Consider the following 19,229-nt stretch of genomic DNA (forward strand, 5'->3'; position numbering starts at 1 on the left):
CATTCTCTCAGCAACATTCGAGTGTTTTGCCCTTGCACAACATAGCCTTTTATTTGCCCGGTAGAAGCAGTACACTATTTGTGGGATATCCGGGAGTTAAATGATATACCTGGACTTTAAAATTGGAGGCAGGTTAGGATTGTACTACTGCAGTATTTGGCAACTGTCTTAATTTCAGTTAGTCACATCCTGTCAATGTTAGCTGTGTGCAGCAACCACAGGCTGCGAGTGTCAGACAGGGATAGGCTCCGGCGGATTCTGCCTTCTTCCTAACCCGCATGTCATTCTTTTTTTTTCTTCTAGTTTTATAATGACCTCACCCAGATCCTGCTGGCCTTCCAAAACAAGATCAGTGACTTCTGTTTTGCTAGAAAAACTGAAAAAGAAGAACTGATGAAGCACCTGCAGCAATCAATAGTGAACAAGCCAGCCCAGCAGACACCGACCCCTCCTTCACACTACGGTGAGTCTCGAAGAAGAGTATGTCACTAGCCATAGTGAGATGTCGAGCGTTTCAGTTCCAAATAGTAATTACGGTCTTACACCTTTACCTATGAATTTAAAACACAAATGTAAACAATGTTGGGAAACAAATCCGATTGACTCTTTGATGGTTGTCAGCATGCATGTGCAGTGGTGATTACAAGTATGAAAGTGCCCGCCTAAACGTGAAATCGCACGCACCGCAGGAGGTATTGCTATTTGTTATGTCTTTGGTAAACTGTAAAGCTTACATTTGCATGGTGTTTCACTTTGCCGAGATCTGTTTTGAAATTTGATGCTCTGATATGCACGAGATGGTCGTTTCGCACATTGGGCTAGTTGAATTTGGGGCGCCTACTCTTCCAATTCAGACTTTAGCGCTTCTCAGAATTGAATTCAGAAAATGAGAGCTCACCATCCGACGATGGAGCTCTGTAAAGTACCTTAAGGGGGGACACTACCCAGAAAAAACAATTTCTGCAAAAAAACGTTCATTTTGAAAAATGTCATATTTACATCCACCAACATCTAGAGGGTATTCCCAGAAAGTTTCATTAGGTTGTACTGCATAGTTAATTTTTTATAAATTATTTTCGGTCCACCAACGCTAAAGAAAAGGTAGAGGTTGGAGCACTTTGAACGCATTTTTCTCCATTCCACTTTCTGGCATAAATTTCACTTTAGGAAAACTATCGTTTTGTTATTACATAACCTGGATTCATTTTTATGAGTTTTTCTGTTGTGAAATTTTAAGGGGAAAATAACTATGAGCTTGTATTTTTTATTTTTGTCATTTTTCATTATCAAAAACAAAAATTTTGGACAAAGGATGGAAATCTAAAAAATTGTATTTGTGTTTATGTGTTTTTTTTGTCATGAAAGATGGTATAACAGAGAAATTTAGCTCCATAGTTATCTGCTCTGGACTGTCCTGAAGCAATATATCACACGAAAACGACAAATTTATAAGTAATTTCAAAACGATAGTTTTCCTACGCAGGCACGCCCACTTTCATCTTTGAACGTTTGCAGTTTTTTTTTGTACTTCACCCAGGTTAACAAAATTTGGCAGAAATGTTCTCAACATCAACAGAAACAAGCCCTGTAAATATAATTTAAATCAAGCAAGTGGTTCAAAAATTTACTTTTTTGGGTAGTGTCCCCCCTTAAGTTAAGGATCTGAAACTGCTGGAACGTCTCAGAAGCAGATGCGCCAAAATAAAGCTGAAGGAAAGAGAACTGACTACTTTTTGCCTTTAATATTTCTATTTGATGCTTCTAAACCTGAACAGCTCACAAGCACTACTTGTGCTCCCGCTAGACAATTAGGAAAAATACTGTGCATTGACTCTCTTTATTCTATTCCTTTGGAAACAAAACCCAATCACTAGAAAACGTCTTTTGGGAAATAACTCTACCTTCGGAGGGTTAAGCGAAATCGTCTGAAATTCAATATGTTTTCCCTAGTAATATCATGTTTAGTGCCCCTTATTTTTTTCTTATCTTTAATTGAAGTTATTGTTTGTCTAATTTGCGGTGCTTTTTAACGCAATAAGAGCTAGTGTCGCAGAAAATCGGGTGCGTGGCAGGAAAGCCGGCGTCGTGGGCGTGCCACATGACCTTGCGTGGGAATTTCAAGAAACTCTCGCGTGAAACGTGATGTCATGCATGGAACGAAAGTGATTAAAAAACATGACATGCAATGCAAATTAAAGGTCGCCGCATGTCTCAAATGATTTCCCTTCATAAAGTACAGTATAGATCACTTATGACGTAACCGCTTATAGTGCGGGACCGGATATAACGTGGCTTTTTCAACCACCGGTCTGCCTCCCATACAACTCCATGTAATTACATATCGCTTAAAACGCAGGCGTGCCAAGGGAAGTAGCGGTTATATAGCGCAGTTTCCAGAACAGCCTGCCCCCCGAGCGGCGCAGCAAGCACGTTCCCCTCTGCGACACCAGATAACGGCTCAAGCTGCACTCGCGTGGGCAAGTATGGCAAGGCTGTTGCGCGGAAGAAATGAGGAGAAGCGAGAAACGAATGACAACGCAGTGAGGTGTGACATATGCACGCACGCACTCAATATTGAAAGCCCCAATGAGCCACCCAAGCTGCATTCTGATTTCAAACCTCTTGACTCCGAAAGCCCCAAGGAGCCACCCCAGCCTTTCGCCCTTTCGATTTCACCCCCTCACTCGAGTGACGCAAAAACCAACCCCCTTTCTTACACTGTGTGTCAAACGAAGTCTAGATAGCTGGATAGTTTCTAGTTTCGCTTCTTGCAGCTTGATGGCTTGCTCTCATGTCTGATGTTTGAACCGCGTCAAGCATATCGTACGGAAATCGACTGTCCATCATCAATCTGGCCCTGTCTCCCATGCCCAGGATGGCCAAGAAACGACGAGCCCTGTCTCTCGAAACTAAACAGAGCATCGTCAAAAATGATGTTGAAAGTGGCATGAAAAAAGCTTCCATCATCGCCACTGTCTGGAAGAACCAGGAGCAGGTACAGAGGCAGCTGCAGCAAGGTTTTGTGTCACTCTCAAGAAAAGAGGATTTGTTTGTCAAAGTATGGCGACGTCAACGAAGCCTTGTTTAGGTGGTTTCGCGAAGTGCGAGCCAAGAACGTCCCAGTGAGTGGCCCGATGCTACAAGCGAAGGTCCATTGGACATCTGTTCGAACATGAAGGCTTCAACCCCCTCAACGGATGGATCTAATGGTTTAAAGACCACCACGAGATTAGCTGCAAAGTTACCTCGGGCCAAAGTGGGGAGTCGACGACGCCAGCATTCAGGCATAGTTTCGCATTCATCTCAAGACGATGCTTTCCGCGTACACGGACAAAGACATCTAAAATGCTGATGAAGCTGGTCTGTTCTACAATATGCTTCCGGATCGTACTCTCACAATGAAAGGTGGCCCCTGTTCCGACCGCAGTCTTAATGGAATGTGTCACGGTTTTGTTTTGTGCAAACATGGACGGCTCTGACATGTGGCGCTTGTTTATCATCTGGAAGTCAAAACGACCCTGTTGTTTCGAGAAGCGAGAATGTCTGCCTGTGGTGTACACAGCAAATGGAAAGGCCTGGATGACTCAATGGCTCTTTGCTAGTTGGCTGAAAAGTTTCGATGAGGCCGTGGTCGCAGAAAAACGGCGCGTCGTTCTTATCCTGGACAACTGCTGCGCTCACAATGTGCAGCCGCAATTAAGCGCAGTCAGTTTTGAGTTCCTGCCAGCAAACACCACTGCTAACAGCCTCTCAATCGGAGCGTCATCGCTACAGTCAAGGTGCTTTACAAGAACCGCACTTGCATAAAGTCGTCTTGAAATTGTAACGAGAGGAAACCCATCAAAGTGGACTTGAGGGGCGCCATCGACATGATCACTGCGTCGTGGTGGCAAGTAAAAGCCACAACCATCCAGAAGTATTTTGACAACGCAGGGTTTGTGCGCAAAGCCAGGAATTCGAAGGATGCCGTTCGGCACAGTGATGCGATTGGCGACGCAATCGGCGTGGACAACGTGTGGTCCGACCTTGTGGAAAACCACTTTGTCCCTGCAAACGACATGCTTTAAAACTATGTAGATGAGGATTTCAATGACTCTGTTATCCGTGAGGAAGCAACCACCGATGAAGCTATTGTTGCAGCGGTGCGAGGTTCCGGGGCTAGTCTACCGGAAGATGAGTCGGATGACGACTAAGAGAGCACGCCGGAAGTTTCAAGTAAAGGTGCACTGAAATTCTCACAGAAACTGAACGTTCACTGTGAGCAGAACTCCTTCAGTGATAAGGTGTTATATGTAGGGTGTGTACTTTCCGGTGTTTATTTGTGAGAAAAATCGGCGGATGTTATTCGGTGTTTATTTATTTTCAAAGCACCGGTGCATTTCGGTGGAACGTCTCACGACTAGGCTAAAATCGGTGATTATCGGTGGAAAAAAATGCGATGGATCACAGACAGAGAGTTCCAATTTTATTCACATATTTCATACGCTTCTTCTCTAGGAAGCATCTATTTTCACACTTGGTTATTATAGTAGATGCAAGCATACTTCGAGAGGCTTGCATCCGTCATGGCAGCACGTTCCTTGCGGTTCACAACCCGCAATTATGAAAACGCACGCTCCTGTACGACACGGACGTTGGCAGTGTCTTCCAGGAACCACGGCAACCTCTGAATACATGGCTTGCACCGACATTACTTGACCAGACACAATGGGAAAAGGGCACGTGAGAGCCTACCCTCCACTGCGTTAACTTTTCCACAAAAGGTGGCCATGGTAGACACAATAGGGGAAAGGCGTGTGAGAGCTTAGCTTCCAACGCGTTCACTAGACGCTTTTGACCGCCAGAAAGGAGGTTGGACTGACGCCACGTGCAAGCCATGTATAAACACTGGAAGAATGCAGGATCCACGAGATAACACGTTTGACGAACCTCTACAGGGAAAGGGTTTTGCTAGGTCGGAAACATGCAACGACCAGTGTTTTTCGGTTTTAACCAGGGCGAAAATAACCAACCACCGGTGTTTTTCGGTTTTAACCGATTTTATATTTTTGTCACCGACGGATGTTTATCGGTGTTTTTCGGTTAAAACCGGAAAATACACACCCTAGTTATATGCCTTAGCATTATCTAAGACCAGGTCATCCGCAACGCAATTAAGAAACAGCGCCAAGCAAAGACCACCAGTTTTTTCCAAAATGCATGGCACACTTGAGACAGAAGTCTATAGATAGTCTAGTGAAATAAGAGCTCTCCTCAGTCTCAGCTTTATTTTTCATCTAACATGACATAAATTGTTTTACAAAAGTAAGTCGCCCCATGGCATATATTTGACCTGAAAAATGAATGTTTTGGTTATAATGCGGATTTTCGCGACTTCCATGACATACATGATATATAGGGTTGTTCGTTTTTGGGTAAAACCCCATTTTACCCAGTTTTTACGCATGTTTCAGGAGAATTGGGTTTAGGCCCGGTTTCTCCCCAATTCCAAAACCACATAACCAACCTATTTATTTTTACGCTGGGTGGAGTTTGCGCTGCACACACGCTAGATACCCTAACCTCACCAATGTCTATTTGCAAACAAGCTCGCTATCACCTGCTACCGGGGGACCCCTGCGCGCTTCCGGTTTTCCTCTTCTTTCCTTTGTTTTTCATCATTTTGTTATTTCTACTACTTCCTACAATGTGCGGAAGTCCTTACAAACGTAGTACAGATACTTCTGCGAGAGAAAAGCTTCTTACCCGAGCGCTGTGCGTTGGTGGAGAAAAATAAATACACCACCGGTAGGTCTACTGGGGCACCAAATGTACTGCGGTGCCCTTGTGGTATTAAACTCACGCCGAATGCGGTGAATAGTTTATTTCGCAAGCTGCGTGCAGCACTGTGGATGCTACACGGCTCTCAACCAACTGCCCAACAAGCACTCCTAACTCACCATGACATTCTACAGGGGCTGGTTGAAGAAAAGCGACAATTGGCACTGGGGCCTCGGAGGAACATTTCCGGCCCCCCCCCCCCCGCTGTGCAGGTGGAATTGCCTCAGCATGCCACGTAGCTTCGGCCCTGCTGCACGCAGCTTGTGAAATTCACTATCAATACCCCTTTGACCACTGTTAGGTGTCGACGCCCAGCCTGGTCTCTCGGGTAGCATGACCATCTCGCTGGCGTTCAACCTTTCTCACGAGCCAGTCAGTCGCATAAACAGATCAGGAAAACTTAACAGGTTTATTCCATAGCGAAATATCTGATAGAAGACGACCGTTCCTCGAACGGTCGGGGTTTTTGTTGATACCTGGGGGAGAGGAGGATTCCGTGGGCGGTGCTTCCTTTGAAGCGACCGACGGCGATTGGAGCTGGAAAACCCTGATTGATGTCCTTCGATTACCAGCTTGAAACCGATCCCTAATTTTAACATGTTAGCGTTACAAAACTTGTAATACCCTCCAATAAAAAAAAAAAAAAAAGCTTGAATGTATTATTGAGCACATTTGTAAATTTAACCCGAAAATAACCCAAATTTCGGAAAGTTTCCACAAAAAAAAAAAAAAAAACAATTATTAGCTTGAAAAATAGCACCCGATTTTTACCCCTTGAATTAAAAATATATATATATATATATAAAACCCGAAAACAAATAACCCTAATTATATGCAGCCAACACTTTAATTCATTTGCCTTAAAAAAAAATTGAAGAATTAGAGGCGGGATTTGAACCCACGACCTTTCGGTTGCAAGCCAGACACTACTGACAAAGGCCACGCAAGGCACGTTTACGCGGCTTAGGAACGAGCGGGAGTCTGTATGTTTGTGTTTCACTATCGCGTTCCACTCTTTTTGCCTAACCTTGCAATAATGTGAACACTTGTCTTTTTGTTTGAGTGTTTATTTGTTCATGCTGCATTCTTCCCACCAAAGCTTGCCGGGGTGTCAGGACCTTGTCAAGCTGCAACAGCAGTTAGTCCTGGCTGCCTCTCTTTTGTAAAACTCAAGAAGGGAAATAAAAAGCACTATTTATTTATTTTATTTATTTAGATGGCTGGCTAACAAATGACAGCCAAGTACAAAACTGAGAAAAGAAAGAGGGTTCATATTTCCCTATTTTTTTCTTGTCCGATATTTATGATGGGTAGTCTTCAATTATATAGTCAGAATGACCTCTATGTGCCAGTGTTTACCGTGCCAAAAAACTCTCCAAGAGAAAGTCTGCCTTGTGAATCTGGAAGTAAAAACGTGGCTGCTCATTTTTGCACTGCCATTTTATGTTTTTGAGCAAACCCAACTAATGCCCCATGCATGGCAGTCTGAGTAAATGGTAGGGCTTTTGAAGACCTAAAAGATGGGAAGGAAGCTGCGGTAAAAAGAGGTTCTCAGATGATGCATGCCGCATTCACCTTTTTTTTTTCTAACTTCTAAAGTGACATTTGTCATTACATTGGAATTCAGGTTACACTGCGGTCTTTTATGGTAAATTGTAGCTAGCTTGATCAATCTAGGAGCAAGAATTTACCTTGAACAAACAAATACTCAAATGTGTATCATGTAACAAATTGTGCAAAGTACAGAACTAGCACGTGAGGCTCTTGGAAAGCTTAGTTGTCGAAAGCAAAAGTATGACTCTTTAAACCTCTTCTTTTGTTTAAATAAATAAATAAATCTGTTTCCCTCATCCATTTTTATACTGATCACAAAACGAGGCACTGAGTGGCACACGGTTGGCTCGGCCTTGCCACTTCCCTCACATTACTCGGACAGGTGTTGGATTGAAAGACACAAAAGTTCACTGATGGATTGGTGTCACAACTGGGCACTTTCCATCATGCCAGTAGTTCTGACTCCAGCCCTTAAGACAAAGGGGAAAAACAGGTGATTGCTTGTTTGTGCTAACTGTATGTTTGAAATCAGCTGACGGACTGAGTGATGCTGCGTCCACTGTTGCCCGTAGGCTCGAGCCAGGCGCCCCAGCGTCCTCCGCCGCCGGTGACGACGAGCAGTGGGCCCGCGGTGGGAGGGGGTTCGGGAGCGCCCCTGCCCTACCCGGCACAGCCCCAGGGCATGCCCCAGCCCCAGGTGGCCTACCCGGGCTACCCCCAGTACCCGGGGTACACGCCCTACCCCGCCGTGCCCATGCCCACCGTCTACAACCCATACACTGCCATGCCTCCGGGGTACCCTGGTGGTGAGTGCCAGTCTTGCCCTTGCCAAAATCGCTGGCATGCCGCTTTTCGTTTAGCTGCTGCCCCGACACTCGCTGATCCAACAGCCCCCTTTTCTAACTGAATTTGGGGGTGTGATATGCTTTACACCCCTAACAAATAAAAACAAAGTAAATGAGGTATGTTTATTTTGTTGTGGCTTTTGTATAAAAAAGGGGGGGCTCTCATGATAGGTTGACCAGCTTAAAGCAAATATCAGTGATATTCCCAATGCAGTAAGCAATATATTACTGCTGCGATAGGTTCTCTACAATATTTATGGCTAGACAAAAGTGCTAAAAAAAAAGCCATACTTGTATGTTCAATTGTGTAAGGATTGCAAAAAATTTCAATTTTATTTCCCAAAAATGTGAATTTGTTTGTTATAAAGGAAAAGGAAAAATAAGATGTGGTTTGTTCATGCTGTGTCATTTTCTGAACATCTATGCCTGTTGCTTCTATTGTCTACTCCAGTGTAAGTAATTTTCTCCAAGATGAAATTGGTTCACTAAGATAATTTGGTGCCCTGCAGATAACCATTCTGAGTTTTCATATAAAATCCGATAAACACTTGCTGAAAAAAAGGTGGGGTATTTGGGCTTATTTGAAAAACTAAAATCAGGACAAAGGAAGCAACCTTCATATGGTTGCCTCCTTTGCCATTATTTTGTGGTTCCAACAAACAAATGTAGAAGAAAAAAGATAGCTTATGCTATCCCAGAAGCTCAGGAAAAAATAAAGACAGGTCAAGTTCTTACAATTGGCAGTTCTTATATTCAGTTAAGCAATCCCTACTGCTGCCCTTAGAACCTAGACCTACCTTACAGGCATTTTTTTTTTCTTCTAGATGTCCATTTGCCTTTTTTGGCCTCCTTATGTAGAAAGTAGAACTTTCATGTCGTCTGCATTGACGAGAGTTTGAGAGATTCAGTAAGACTGTACAGTAATTCTGCGCGATGGACGGGAATCGAAGGAATCCTTGTAATTATGGTAAATAGTAACTAGATTTTGAAGAGATTGGCAGTGACAACATCATTTTCTGCAAGTTTTTGACATACAAGTTAGATCTGCTAATGAAAACTGCACCCCGCACTTCGCCGAGTACCAAAATTGTAATATGCGCAGTCCATTGGCGTAGCCAGAAATTTTTTTCAGGATGGCTGAGGTGGCTGGGATGTCAATGACTTAGTGTGCGGAGGGGGGAGGGGGAGCCAAAATGTGTGTATATTCTAGGGTCGGCTAGATTTCGAGAGGGGGCTGAAGCCCCATACGCTCCCCCACTGGCAATGCTACTAGCGCAGTCGTAAGAAAATTTGTCTTGAGACAGACACATATGTTTAAAAGCTGTTGTCTTTTTACAAAAAATAATTAATAGCATGGAAGGCTCACCTCTCGTGTTTTCTATCAGAAGGTTGCTTTACTAAACTCACAAACAGCTGTTCTTTACCAAGGCCAATAATGCTAAAGTTTAAAAAGAATTGCAAACGACACCACAACGTGCACTGCAATTGACAGTGGTAGCTGCTGTGCTGTGGAAAGGCATATTGAAGATTTTGTTTCAGCCAGTGTGTTCTACAATTCAATGGATTCTTTGCTTTCAGTGGAATTGATGTAGGAGACGCATGTGAGGAGATGTGCTTTGGGGGAACAATTGTGCGAGATGTTGCGTGTGTTAAAGAAAAGCGCAGAAACTTCCTTTTTTGGGGGGCTGAAACGCTTCTTCAGGACAAAAGCACCCGTGCCCGCACCGGCGGCAGAAGAAGGGACAGTATGTATGCGAGCTGTTCCGTAGAGTACGCTAGAATGGAACCTGGGCGGCGGCAGTGGGGAGTGAAGGGGGCATGTCCGCACAGCACGACTGTGTGGGCATTTCGCAACAGTGGCTGCTGGAGGGATGGAGGAGGAGAGAAAGGGAGAGGCATTGCCGGAGCAAGGACAGTGGCGGCCTACAGGGGAGAAGGGAGGGGGGAGTGAGATAGCCTGGCCTTGCGTGGGGAAGGACAGGGAGAAAGAGACCAGTGCTTCTGCTGTAAATTTGGGCTTTGCGTTCGATCATGAGCATTTCTTGCCGGGAAAGGGCACTAATAGCTACCCCTGTAAAAACTGATTTTTATGTGCAATAAAAGCAAGCATTGTAAAAGTCTAAATTTTATATGCAATAAAAGAAAGCTTTGAAAGATTCTGAATTTTTTTGAAAAATAATAAACTCCAAGAATTACTCTGAATTTGCTCAAAAATAAACTCTGGAAATGCAGACCCCTACCTGAAGGGTGCTTGATGAATTTAGGAACATTTGGAATACTTAATTTAATTTTTATTTCTTTAGTCAAACAAATTTCAGTGGTACGCAGCAAAAAAAAAAAAAAAAAGCATTCTGTATGTTATTAGCACTTTTTGCGGTACTGTTGATTATTTTAACCATAATTTGATGGGCCAAGTTTTCTGTCTTTTTTAATGAATGGAAGACAATTGTGGCAAGCACAAGGGTGGTACATTGCAGCTTGGGTGGAACAATTTACCCAAGGAAAATATTGTCAATCTTCCCAACCCATCGCCATCACTTTACATGTACTACAATACATGAGGCATCGGATAAGAAAAATAGCCCTTTTCTTAACATTTTTGGTTATAGTAGTAAAGCAAGAATATAAAGGAATGTCTAATTCATTATACTTAAGATGCTGTGCAGAAATCAGTTAATTCAAAAAATCAATGCAATCTAGGGTTTAAGTTAGAATTTACAATCAGTGAGAGCTTACCCGTGTTCTTCCTTCTGTTTTCCAGGGGCACCGCAGCAGTACCAGCCCTACCCGCAGTACCCACCTCAGCAGCAACAGCAGCAACCATACCCGGGATACCCTTATCCTAGACAGCAGTGAAACTTCTCTGTTATGCCAAAAGCTTGACAGCTAGCGACGAGCGACCACAAAATTGTTTGGAGCGACTAACCCATACTGTTTCTATCTCTGCTTTGCTTTTGGTTGTTTGAGTGATGGCTATACATGAGCTATGCAAATATAAGCTTTACAATGGCACTGACGAAGAACTGCTGGCAGTATATTGGTGCAGACATCTTCCTTGATGAATGGGACAAACATTGCGGAAGCCGTGGAATATGAGATTAATTAATGCACACTTCTGTCAAGGCAAAAAAAGAAATGAATTGTGTGACATGTTTTTTTTCTGTGAGGTACTGTTTCAGGATTGACAATGATAAATTATGACCTCCCAGAGCCGCAATCTGTCCGACTGAATCGATTCCCCTTATGTTGTGAGGAAATTGTGTGTGAACTTAAGATTGTTTTTTACCTTTGGTGTGTCAATTGTTTTTATCACACCAAAATCTGGGGGTAGAAAAGGACTTTTTGGTTTGTTGTTTTCCAATATTTGACTTTTGGAAACTTGTGTCCAATAAAAAAAAAGGGTCTAACATTTTGTTCTTTTTAAGCATGATTCAAGCATTGTGGAATGATTGAGTTGACATTTTTTGCTTATAACTAGCCAACAGGGTGGTGTGTCAGCTCCACTATTCAGAAACTTTGAGCATACTGGATTCGGTTACTCAAAAGCTGTGATGCAGTGACAGTGCAGGAGAAAAATAATGGCCCCAGCTCCTAGCCAGTTTATTGCACATCAACTCTTGAACATGTTTTCTATTTTTGGTCGCGACTAATGAACTGATTAATTTATTTTTTCAGTTGGTTATCAGTTAAGCTTCGTTTCCAGATTATAAATATGTATATCATTTATCTACAAGCATCAGTGTCAAATGGATGTATCAAGATTGCTGTTACACAGGTAATAAATATTTAGAATCATTAGAACAGGGAGGTTTCTGCAGGAGTGTGTACAACCTTTATTACGTAAATGAGCTCCATGGTCACATGCACAGCAGCACATTCTCACATAAGACAGTCCGAGGAGGCTTGTGAGGCATAGTCATATTGATATTTCCGTATGCACCTTGCCGCCTGCCAAATGGTGGCCCATGGATGTATATTATCTAAGCAACTTCAACTACATTTTCTGGAATATGTACAGGATTGGAAAAAATATGCATTGGTATGCATTCAGCATAAGGCTTGCATTCTTTTTAGTGAACTATGTATACAGTCTAAATTGACATGCACATATACAGTGTGCAAACTTTTTCGGTACATTTGGCATAAACCTATGATTGAAATAAGACTAGAAATATTGCTGTATAAACAACCTATGTAAGGAATGATGATCACATAATTTGGCACAAACACTAACATGGGGCTCTTTGGATTCCTAAATATAAAAGGATGCTAGCTATAACGTTCAAAGGATTGACCCAAACAATCTATACACATCCCACACATAATGGGCATGTAGGCTGGCTTCTTAGTGCCTCATCACAACAAATATAAAAGTAGAAAAGTGTATGAAAGTATAAAATGTGCCTCACATATCAACTGCAGACATCCACACTGAAAAATATAGAATACAGCAGAACCAAATGGCACTAAACTTGTGACAACAACTCAATAAATGTGCAAGTAATGTAAAATGGCAGTATCTCTCTTCCAAAAATTGCTAACATGATCAAAGTGTAAAAGTCATAGGTGGCAGCATAATGTTGCAGCCTAACAATAACACTCATGCTTCCACCTAAAACACAGTGTCATTTATCTTCCCAATCATTGTAAAGGGAATGCTCCAACTCCCAGTGACCATAAACACAAAGATGTTTGACCTAAAAAAAACTGGCATTGCAAGTTTACCAAGTGCATAAAGACGAATTCCCAACATGCCTGAACATACTGTAGACAACTTAATTTTTTGCGACTCGAATAATATTGCAAAAAATAGATCCCACAAATATGTTACCATACAGTAATAAATGCATAGTAAACCGCTCCTTTGCAAAATTTTGTGCCCGCAAAATATTTCCAAAACTTGCACTTCACAAAATTCGCGAAATATTGTGCCCGCAAAAAAGTATTTACAGTACTTATTACCGCCCCAAGATCGTGAGAGTACAGACTTAACTGAAGTGGGAATATTTCACAAGAATATACTGTAAATCCTGAACACAAAAAAGCTCTCCTGTTGCAAAATGATTGATGTAGTAGTTACCAGAGAATGCAACTGCATGTGCATACTATTCTATCAGAGCAAGGGTCCTTAAACTTTTATATCTTGAGGAACATTACGCTGAGGAGCTCCTCTCTGTTTTGGCAATAAACCAGTGCAAAAGCAAACAATAGTGCACATACCGCTAGGGATGCTTCTGCATAAATTTGCACTGACAAATGTTTCAAAAACTGCTAAAATACTGCATCAACGGGGAAAAAAAACTTTATAATAGACATTTCATGAAAATCCCAAAAGGCCGCACGCAATGTCCTGTATGCTCTCCTCGCCTCCTGCAGCAGGAGAGAGAGGGGGTAGCACAGTTACTCGCTTGGCCCTCGTCCACATTTCCCCCGTTCACTCTTTGCTACAACCGGATATGTACTAACCAATCCCGGCATTCCTTTCATTGCCACAGACGGTGCTGCACGTTTTGTAACAGCTCAATAAGGGCAGGGACAGCAGAGATTTTTTTGAAGCTTGGGGGGAACCCTTGTGGGTAGTTGGAGAAACTTCTTGATTCCTAAAAACCCAGTTAGAGAAGCCATGCACCAAGCATACCATTACCGCACGTTGCATGGTACTGCAGGTGTGATACTGTGTTGCAGTTGCAATAAACATTTTATACTATATAAAGTTTCCCTTGGGAAAGGCATTATCTCATTGTCACAAAGCAAGTTGTAACAGGATTAGCTCTTGTGCCTAATAAAGTTGTGTGGGGTAGTAGCATCCATTGCGATGGAACTGTCTAGTGAACAACACTGAAAGAAGGATAAGCATGCAGGCGAGCTGGTGAAAAGTTGACATGACTTAACCTGAGACAAAGAAAGGAAAAGAAAGACACACAAAAAAAGAACACAGTGTCTCTGAACATTGCAAAGAGTTGAGCATTTAACTAGATAGTAACACAAATGCAGCAAACTGCCTTTTCTCCTTTGCCTAACTAGGATCGAAAATAGAATGGAATGTGGAGCAGGCAAGATATATTAAAAGCAAACAAGGCAAATATCCTTTTGGTTTTATAACATATCCAATAATAATGGATATCTTCTGTTTTCTCAAATGAAGTGCTGCAGAGAACATGAAGTGCTCTTAAATATCAAGCAAAGCAAAGGCTTTGGTGGCTTAGTGTGGTCTGAAGCAGCCAGCTGAATTCGTTCCAGCTTTGACAAGGACTGAAATCTGTTCACTAAAACATCTGTTAATGAAACTTCCACTGATCGAAGTGTTATTCGCCAAGGGTGTATATTGCATGACTGTGCAGTAGCTTATCCAGTAGTTCAGATGCCTTATGAGCTGGTTGCAGTTCAAACAGTATAAAAAAATGCCAGTTGTCCACGCTGAGTGACCCTTTCACAACTGCAATATAAATCTAAAATGTGTATGCTGCACGTTCCTTGGAAAACTGGCAACCCATAAGCCTTCCAGAAAAAATTCGTCATCCATGACTAATGACTTTTAAAATAAATGCATATAACAAAGCAGCCTTGGAAGCAGCTGGAATGGCACACAACATCAAACAAACAGATCAATTTTTCTGAAAAACTATTCTTGGTTCTGCATGAGAATAGAGTAGCTGATGGTGCCTGGTTCAGCCAATTCTAGAGCATGAATAGGAGCTGTACCTCTATGAGTTACCTTTGCAGCTACTTTCAATAAGAAAAGCAATCTCTCTGAGCAAAGGATATGACCTGGATCATACAAACCCTATGTCAGCTACTCATGTGTGAACAAAACCGGCTTCTGTTAATCACAGCTGTGCCTGATAAACGTTTAGAACATTCATCTAGGTATTACAAGGTGCAGGCTGTGCAGCTATGCCCATGCAACCCTCTAACCTGCATACCAATGTGCTCATCCAGCTTGTGCCAGAGCTAGCACCCAATTCTGTCATTATAATCATCCAATTTTGGATGAATGCTTGCTCGGTTCAGCATTTTAGACTAGGTGACTAGACGAAAACCCTCATCAACAAATGACAAGTCACAACAATCATAATCAAACCTCATTAAAAAAAAAAATTCTCACATTTTCACTTTTATCTAGACACTGCATCTGCACAGCCCAGCTTGCAATGCTGCAACTTTCGAGCGCTGCCATTTAAGCAAAGCTAGCATGCTCACAAGGACCTTCGCCGGGGATATGAGGTAGACCGAAGAGCTGCATGGCTTCCGCCCTTCAAACAGGTGTGTCTACTGTGCACTTTTTCTGCTGACACTGATCACTCTGCTGGACGTCTGTGAGAACCACCACTTCATAGGGGCTGCACTCCTCCATGTGCAGGAGACAGCAGAGCCAGCCGTAAAAGCCTTTCTCCCAGTCTGGAATCTCCCTCTTCCAGCGAGTGTACTCCCAGGAAACCTGCGCCACGGCTGCGTAGAGCCCTAGGCCCAGCACGGCTGGCACTATGAGGAAAGGGTAGAAGATGATCCAAAAGGGACTGACGAAGATCTTGTGGAAGATGGACCGCGTCTCGATGAGCACCACCAGTATGTTGTACCAGGTCATGGTGCCCACGTAGAAGGAGTTGGCGGCTGCGACCACAAAGACCACCGGCAGCAGGCTGAGCGACAGCAGCAAGACGTGCGGGCCCTTGCTCATGCCGAAAAAGCAGTCGTCATCCTCATCGGCGTTGATCTTCTGGTCCTTGATGCTGCTTTCGATCTCATCCAGCTCTTCGCGCGATATGTTCACCTTCATGTCGATCGTGGTGCCTTTCTTCTTGCCCCTCTTGATGGTTCCCGTCATGGTGACATACCGGTCACCCTTGCCGGACCTCAGCGAGGACCGTTCGTTGATGCTGGACAACTCGCCGTCGGTGCTGCCATTATCCGTCGTCTGGGATTGGTCAGTTGTCCACTGGTCGGGGTCACATTCTTCGGGCACCTGTAATAATGCGTAGAAACGTGGCCGTGTTGATTCATGATCCAAACTATGTAGGATCAGATCCCGTAAACAGAACGCTACAAAGGCTAAAAAAAAAAGACAAAAAAAAAAAAAAACGAGTAGTTGAGAAGCTAGCGCGACATTCAAAATGTTGCTCTGTTGTTTTTATGCTCCTGCACCTTAATTCATAAGCAATTACTTGTCGGCTAGATACAGTTCGAATGCTGAAAAATCGTCGCTACGACTGTCAAGCTTTCGGGGTAACTCTGCAAACCTTGTAGGCGATTCAAAGCACTCGCGCACGGCTAACGGAAAAGGTACGAGTGATTTAGAATCCAAGACTAGCACGCGGTATCAGTCAAAGCCTGCTTACTTCCTGCACGGGAGACTCTACGAGATCGAGTGTTGAATACCACAGATGGTACACTTTCAGTATGCAGAATCACGATGCACCGCGTGACCATCGCGACACGAAAATGCAAATTCGCAGTGCAAGATCTGAAGGAAGCTAATCATTGACCGTTGAGGGAATCGAACTCAGAGTACCTGGTCCAGCTGGAATTCCACAGAGGCCTTGCGGTGCGGTCTCAAGGGACAGACTGCGGCCGCCCTGTCGTGCTCTGGAGTTCTGTCCGGGGTGCCGGCGACGCTCGGAGACCTCGCTTGAGAAGAGCGCAGCTGGTCGGACGGCGCATTGTTGTTCAAGGGGCTCACGATTTTCGGGGAGGATTTGTTGGTGCTCCTCTTTCGGGGTGGAACGAAGATGGGCCGATCGACGTCCGTCATAACTCGGTGTTGCTCCCGATCCTAGCGTACCTTGAGGTTCATTTCAGAGGCTCTCAGCCTCAGAGTCAAGAACACTGCTAGGCGAGAACTCGATCGCCACAAATTGGAAATCAGTGACCTCGTGTAAAGGCATGCCGGGGTCGTTTTTATCTCACTGGACGCAAGAAATGCCGCATTGTTTACGGCTGATACGCCTCCTTACAAGCAAAAGAACACAAACCTAGCATCCCAACACACCCAACCAGCGAACACAACACACACAGAAACAAATAGATGGAGAGATGAACAGCAGATGAACAGCATAAACTCGATAAGCTCAGCATAAGTACCGCCTTTGAATTATACGGTAGCATGCGCCACCTAGTTTACAATGTATGAACCCCCTAAAGTTCGCCCTAGGAATTACTGTTCCGATTAATTTCGTTTCGATTAATTTCTCACTTTCATGAACTTTTTACAACAATTGTTTAACCTCCTCTTGTTTACTGCAATCAATTTATGATCCGTCCTTGTCCTCTCCGTCCGTTCATAAGTGAACGCATTCCACGTTGGGATGCGTATGAAAAATAATTCATGGAAGTTTGTGTTTGTCCGTCCTTTCTCGTTTTCTTCCTCAAGTTTACTATCCATACCAACCCGCTCGTTCTGTCCCCGCAATTCAAGTTTTGTTGCTTGCTTCTTTTCTATAAAACTACATACAGTTGTGTGCGTTTCTATAGTTATATGGAGCTCAGCGGAAAATAGACCGGGTTTTGAAATATTTGAGGCTTTAGACAACAGATGCACTAGCAGAAATGTGCAACAAGTAGAAACGCGGTATTTTCCTCCTACAACCAGGAGCGGCAAGGGGCTGTTCACACGTTCCTGTGCCCGCCTGTGGTTGGCGTGGCGATCGCAAAATATTTAAAACATTTATGTGTTCCAAAACCTTGTGGGTCAGATATCAGGGTACTCTAAAGTGTTCCAGATTTTGTGTTTAAGTTCTCTAGATTTTTATTTACGTACCCTCAAAATTGCTCGGGATCACACCATGAGTCTAATTAGCGCCCTGTTAAGCACCACACACCCATTGCTTCAATATTCTTACAGGTCCCGGACATGGAAAATGAACAGATATCTCATCAAAAGACTGCGCTTGTCAGCTGAAGCATCCAGAACGCATACGCAAGATCTTGCTGTCGACATTTGTCTTCACATGGCGAGACCTGCGCTCCGGTTGTGGTCGGTACATCCAGGGACGCGAGTCCCTCAACACCGATTGTGGACAACGTCCTGGAATCACCTTTAGCGATCGTGAATGTGACTTCAATTGGCAAGCCAAGCTCTCGTGGTCGCCATGAACATACTCGACAGGCGTCCACTAAAAGCAATTACGGTGAACGAGGCTTCTTGAAGAGTTGGGAATTCACCTACGGGTGGCTTCTGTACAATGCACAGACTGGTAAGATGTATTGTGCCACCTGCGTAACCGCTAGGGAGAATTTCCACTACCATGCACATCGCAACATAAAGATGCGTATACCGCTGTCGCTAAAAGTGATGTCCAAAACTGGAGAAAAAAAAAATGTTGGAAAGGTTTAGAAGTGATGAAAATTCATCGCTTCATCGCGCGGCTTCCATGGCACTGACAGCTACAAGCACAGGGCTAAATGTAGCTTCTGTGCTCTCAGAGTCTGAACTTCAGCAACTGAAGCAAAGTCGTAAAGCTTTGTTGACAATATTGTCATCTGTTCGTTTTTGGCGTTCCAAGGTCTCGCACTGCGCGGTCACGATGATGACGAGGGCAACTTGAACCAGCTTTTACTGTTGCGCGAAGCCGGTGTATCAGGGTTAGCAGCATGGCTAAAAAAAAAAAAAAAAATAGACTATAAGTAGACCTCCCCAGGCGTACAGAACGAAATGCTGGAGCTAAAAACCCACAGCCCGCTTCGCTTTCTTATGAAAGAAGTGCGCGATGGGGAGTTTTATGCAGTAATTGCTGAGGAAACTTCAGACATAACTGCGCAGGAACAAGTGTCATTCTGTAATTAGGTATGCTAAAGAAACCTCGAAGTGGAGGAGATATTCGTTGGATTTTATGCAACCGCGGACACCAGCTGGCACGTACTCTCTTTTCTATTTTGAAATTATGTGCTTTGTCGATTCAACCTTCGAATCGAGAACTGCCTTGGGCAATGCTATGATGGACCTGCAAGCGTTTCCGGAAAAAGCAATGGCCTTCAAGCGCTAGTGCAATTGAGATAATGAGTCAAAAGCCCTGT

At 43.6% G+C, this 19,229-nt stretch overlaps 2 protein-coding genes across 2 annotated transcripts in view; one reads left to right on the top strand and one right to left on the bottom strand.

Moving 5' to 3' along the window:
- Nucleotides 1–12,017, top strand: part of LOC8030861 (programmed cell death 6-interacting protein) — a 44,115-nt gene extending 32,098 nt beyond the window's left edge. Inside the window, exons 14-16 of the mRNA XM_029968818.4 lie at nucleotides 304–463; nucleotides 7,947–8,180; nucleotides 10,981–12,017. Of these exons, the coding sequence (XP_029824678.3) occupies nucleotides 304–463; nucleotides 7,947–8,180; nucleotides 10,981–11,075 (489 nt within the window). The 3' untranslated portion in view covers nucleotides 11,076–12,017. The remainder of the gene's footprint in view (nucleotides 1–303; nucleotides 464–7,946; nucleotides 8,181–10,980) is intronic.
- Nucleotides 12,018–12,028: 11 nt separating this feature from the next.
- Nucleotides 12,029–17,239, bottom strand: LOC8030862 (transmembrane protein 169). The gene is made up of 2 exons (XM_002403159.5): nucleotides 16,729–17,239; nucleotides 12,029–16,182 (listed from the first exon to the last, which is right to left on the bottom strand). The coding sequence occupies exons 1-2, from the start codon at nucleotides 16,966–16,968 to the stop codon at nucleotides 15,475–15,477; spliced, it is 948 nt and encodes a 315-aa protein (XP_002403203.3). The 5' UTR covers nucleotides 16,969–17,239; the 3' UTR covers nucleotides 12,029–15,474.
- Between the last annotated feature and the right edge of the window lie 1,990 nt (nucleotides 17,240–19,229).

The sequence above is a fragment of the Ixodes scapularis genome, unplaced genomic scaffold (assembly GCF_016920785.2).
Source record: "Ixodes scapularis isolate PalLabHiFi unplaced genomic scaffold, ASM1692078v2 PGA_scaffold0__279_contigs__length_252992795, whole genome shotgun sequence".
Taxonomy (NCBI): domain Eukaryota; kingdom Metazoa; phylum Arthropoda; class Arachnida; order Ixodida; family Ixodidae; genus Ixodes; species Ixodes scapularis.

Coding starts and splice junctions, on each gene's coding strand:
- LOC8030862 (XM_002403159.5), bottom strand. CDS start 16,968: ATGACGGACGTCGATCGGCCCATCTTCGTTCCACCCCGAAAGAGGAGC. Junction 16,183..16,728: donor TGGAATTCCAGCTGGACCAG/GTACTCTGAGTT, acceptor GCATTATTACAG/GTGCCCGAAGAATGTGACCC.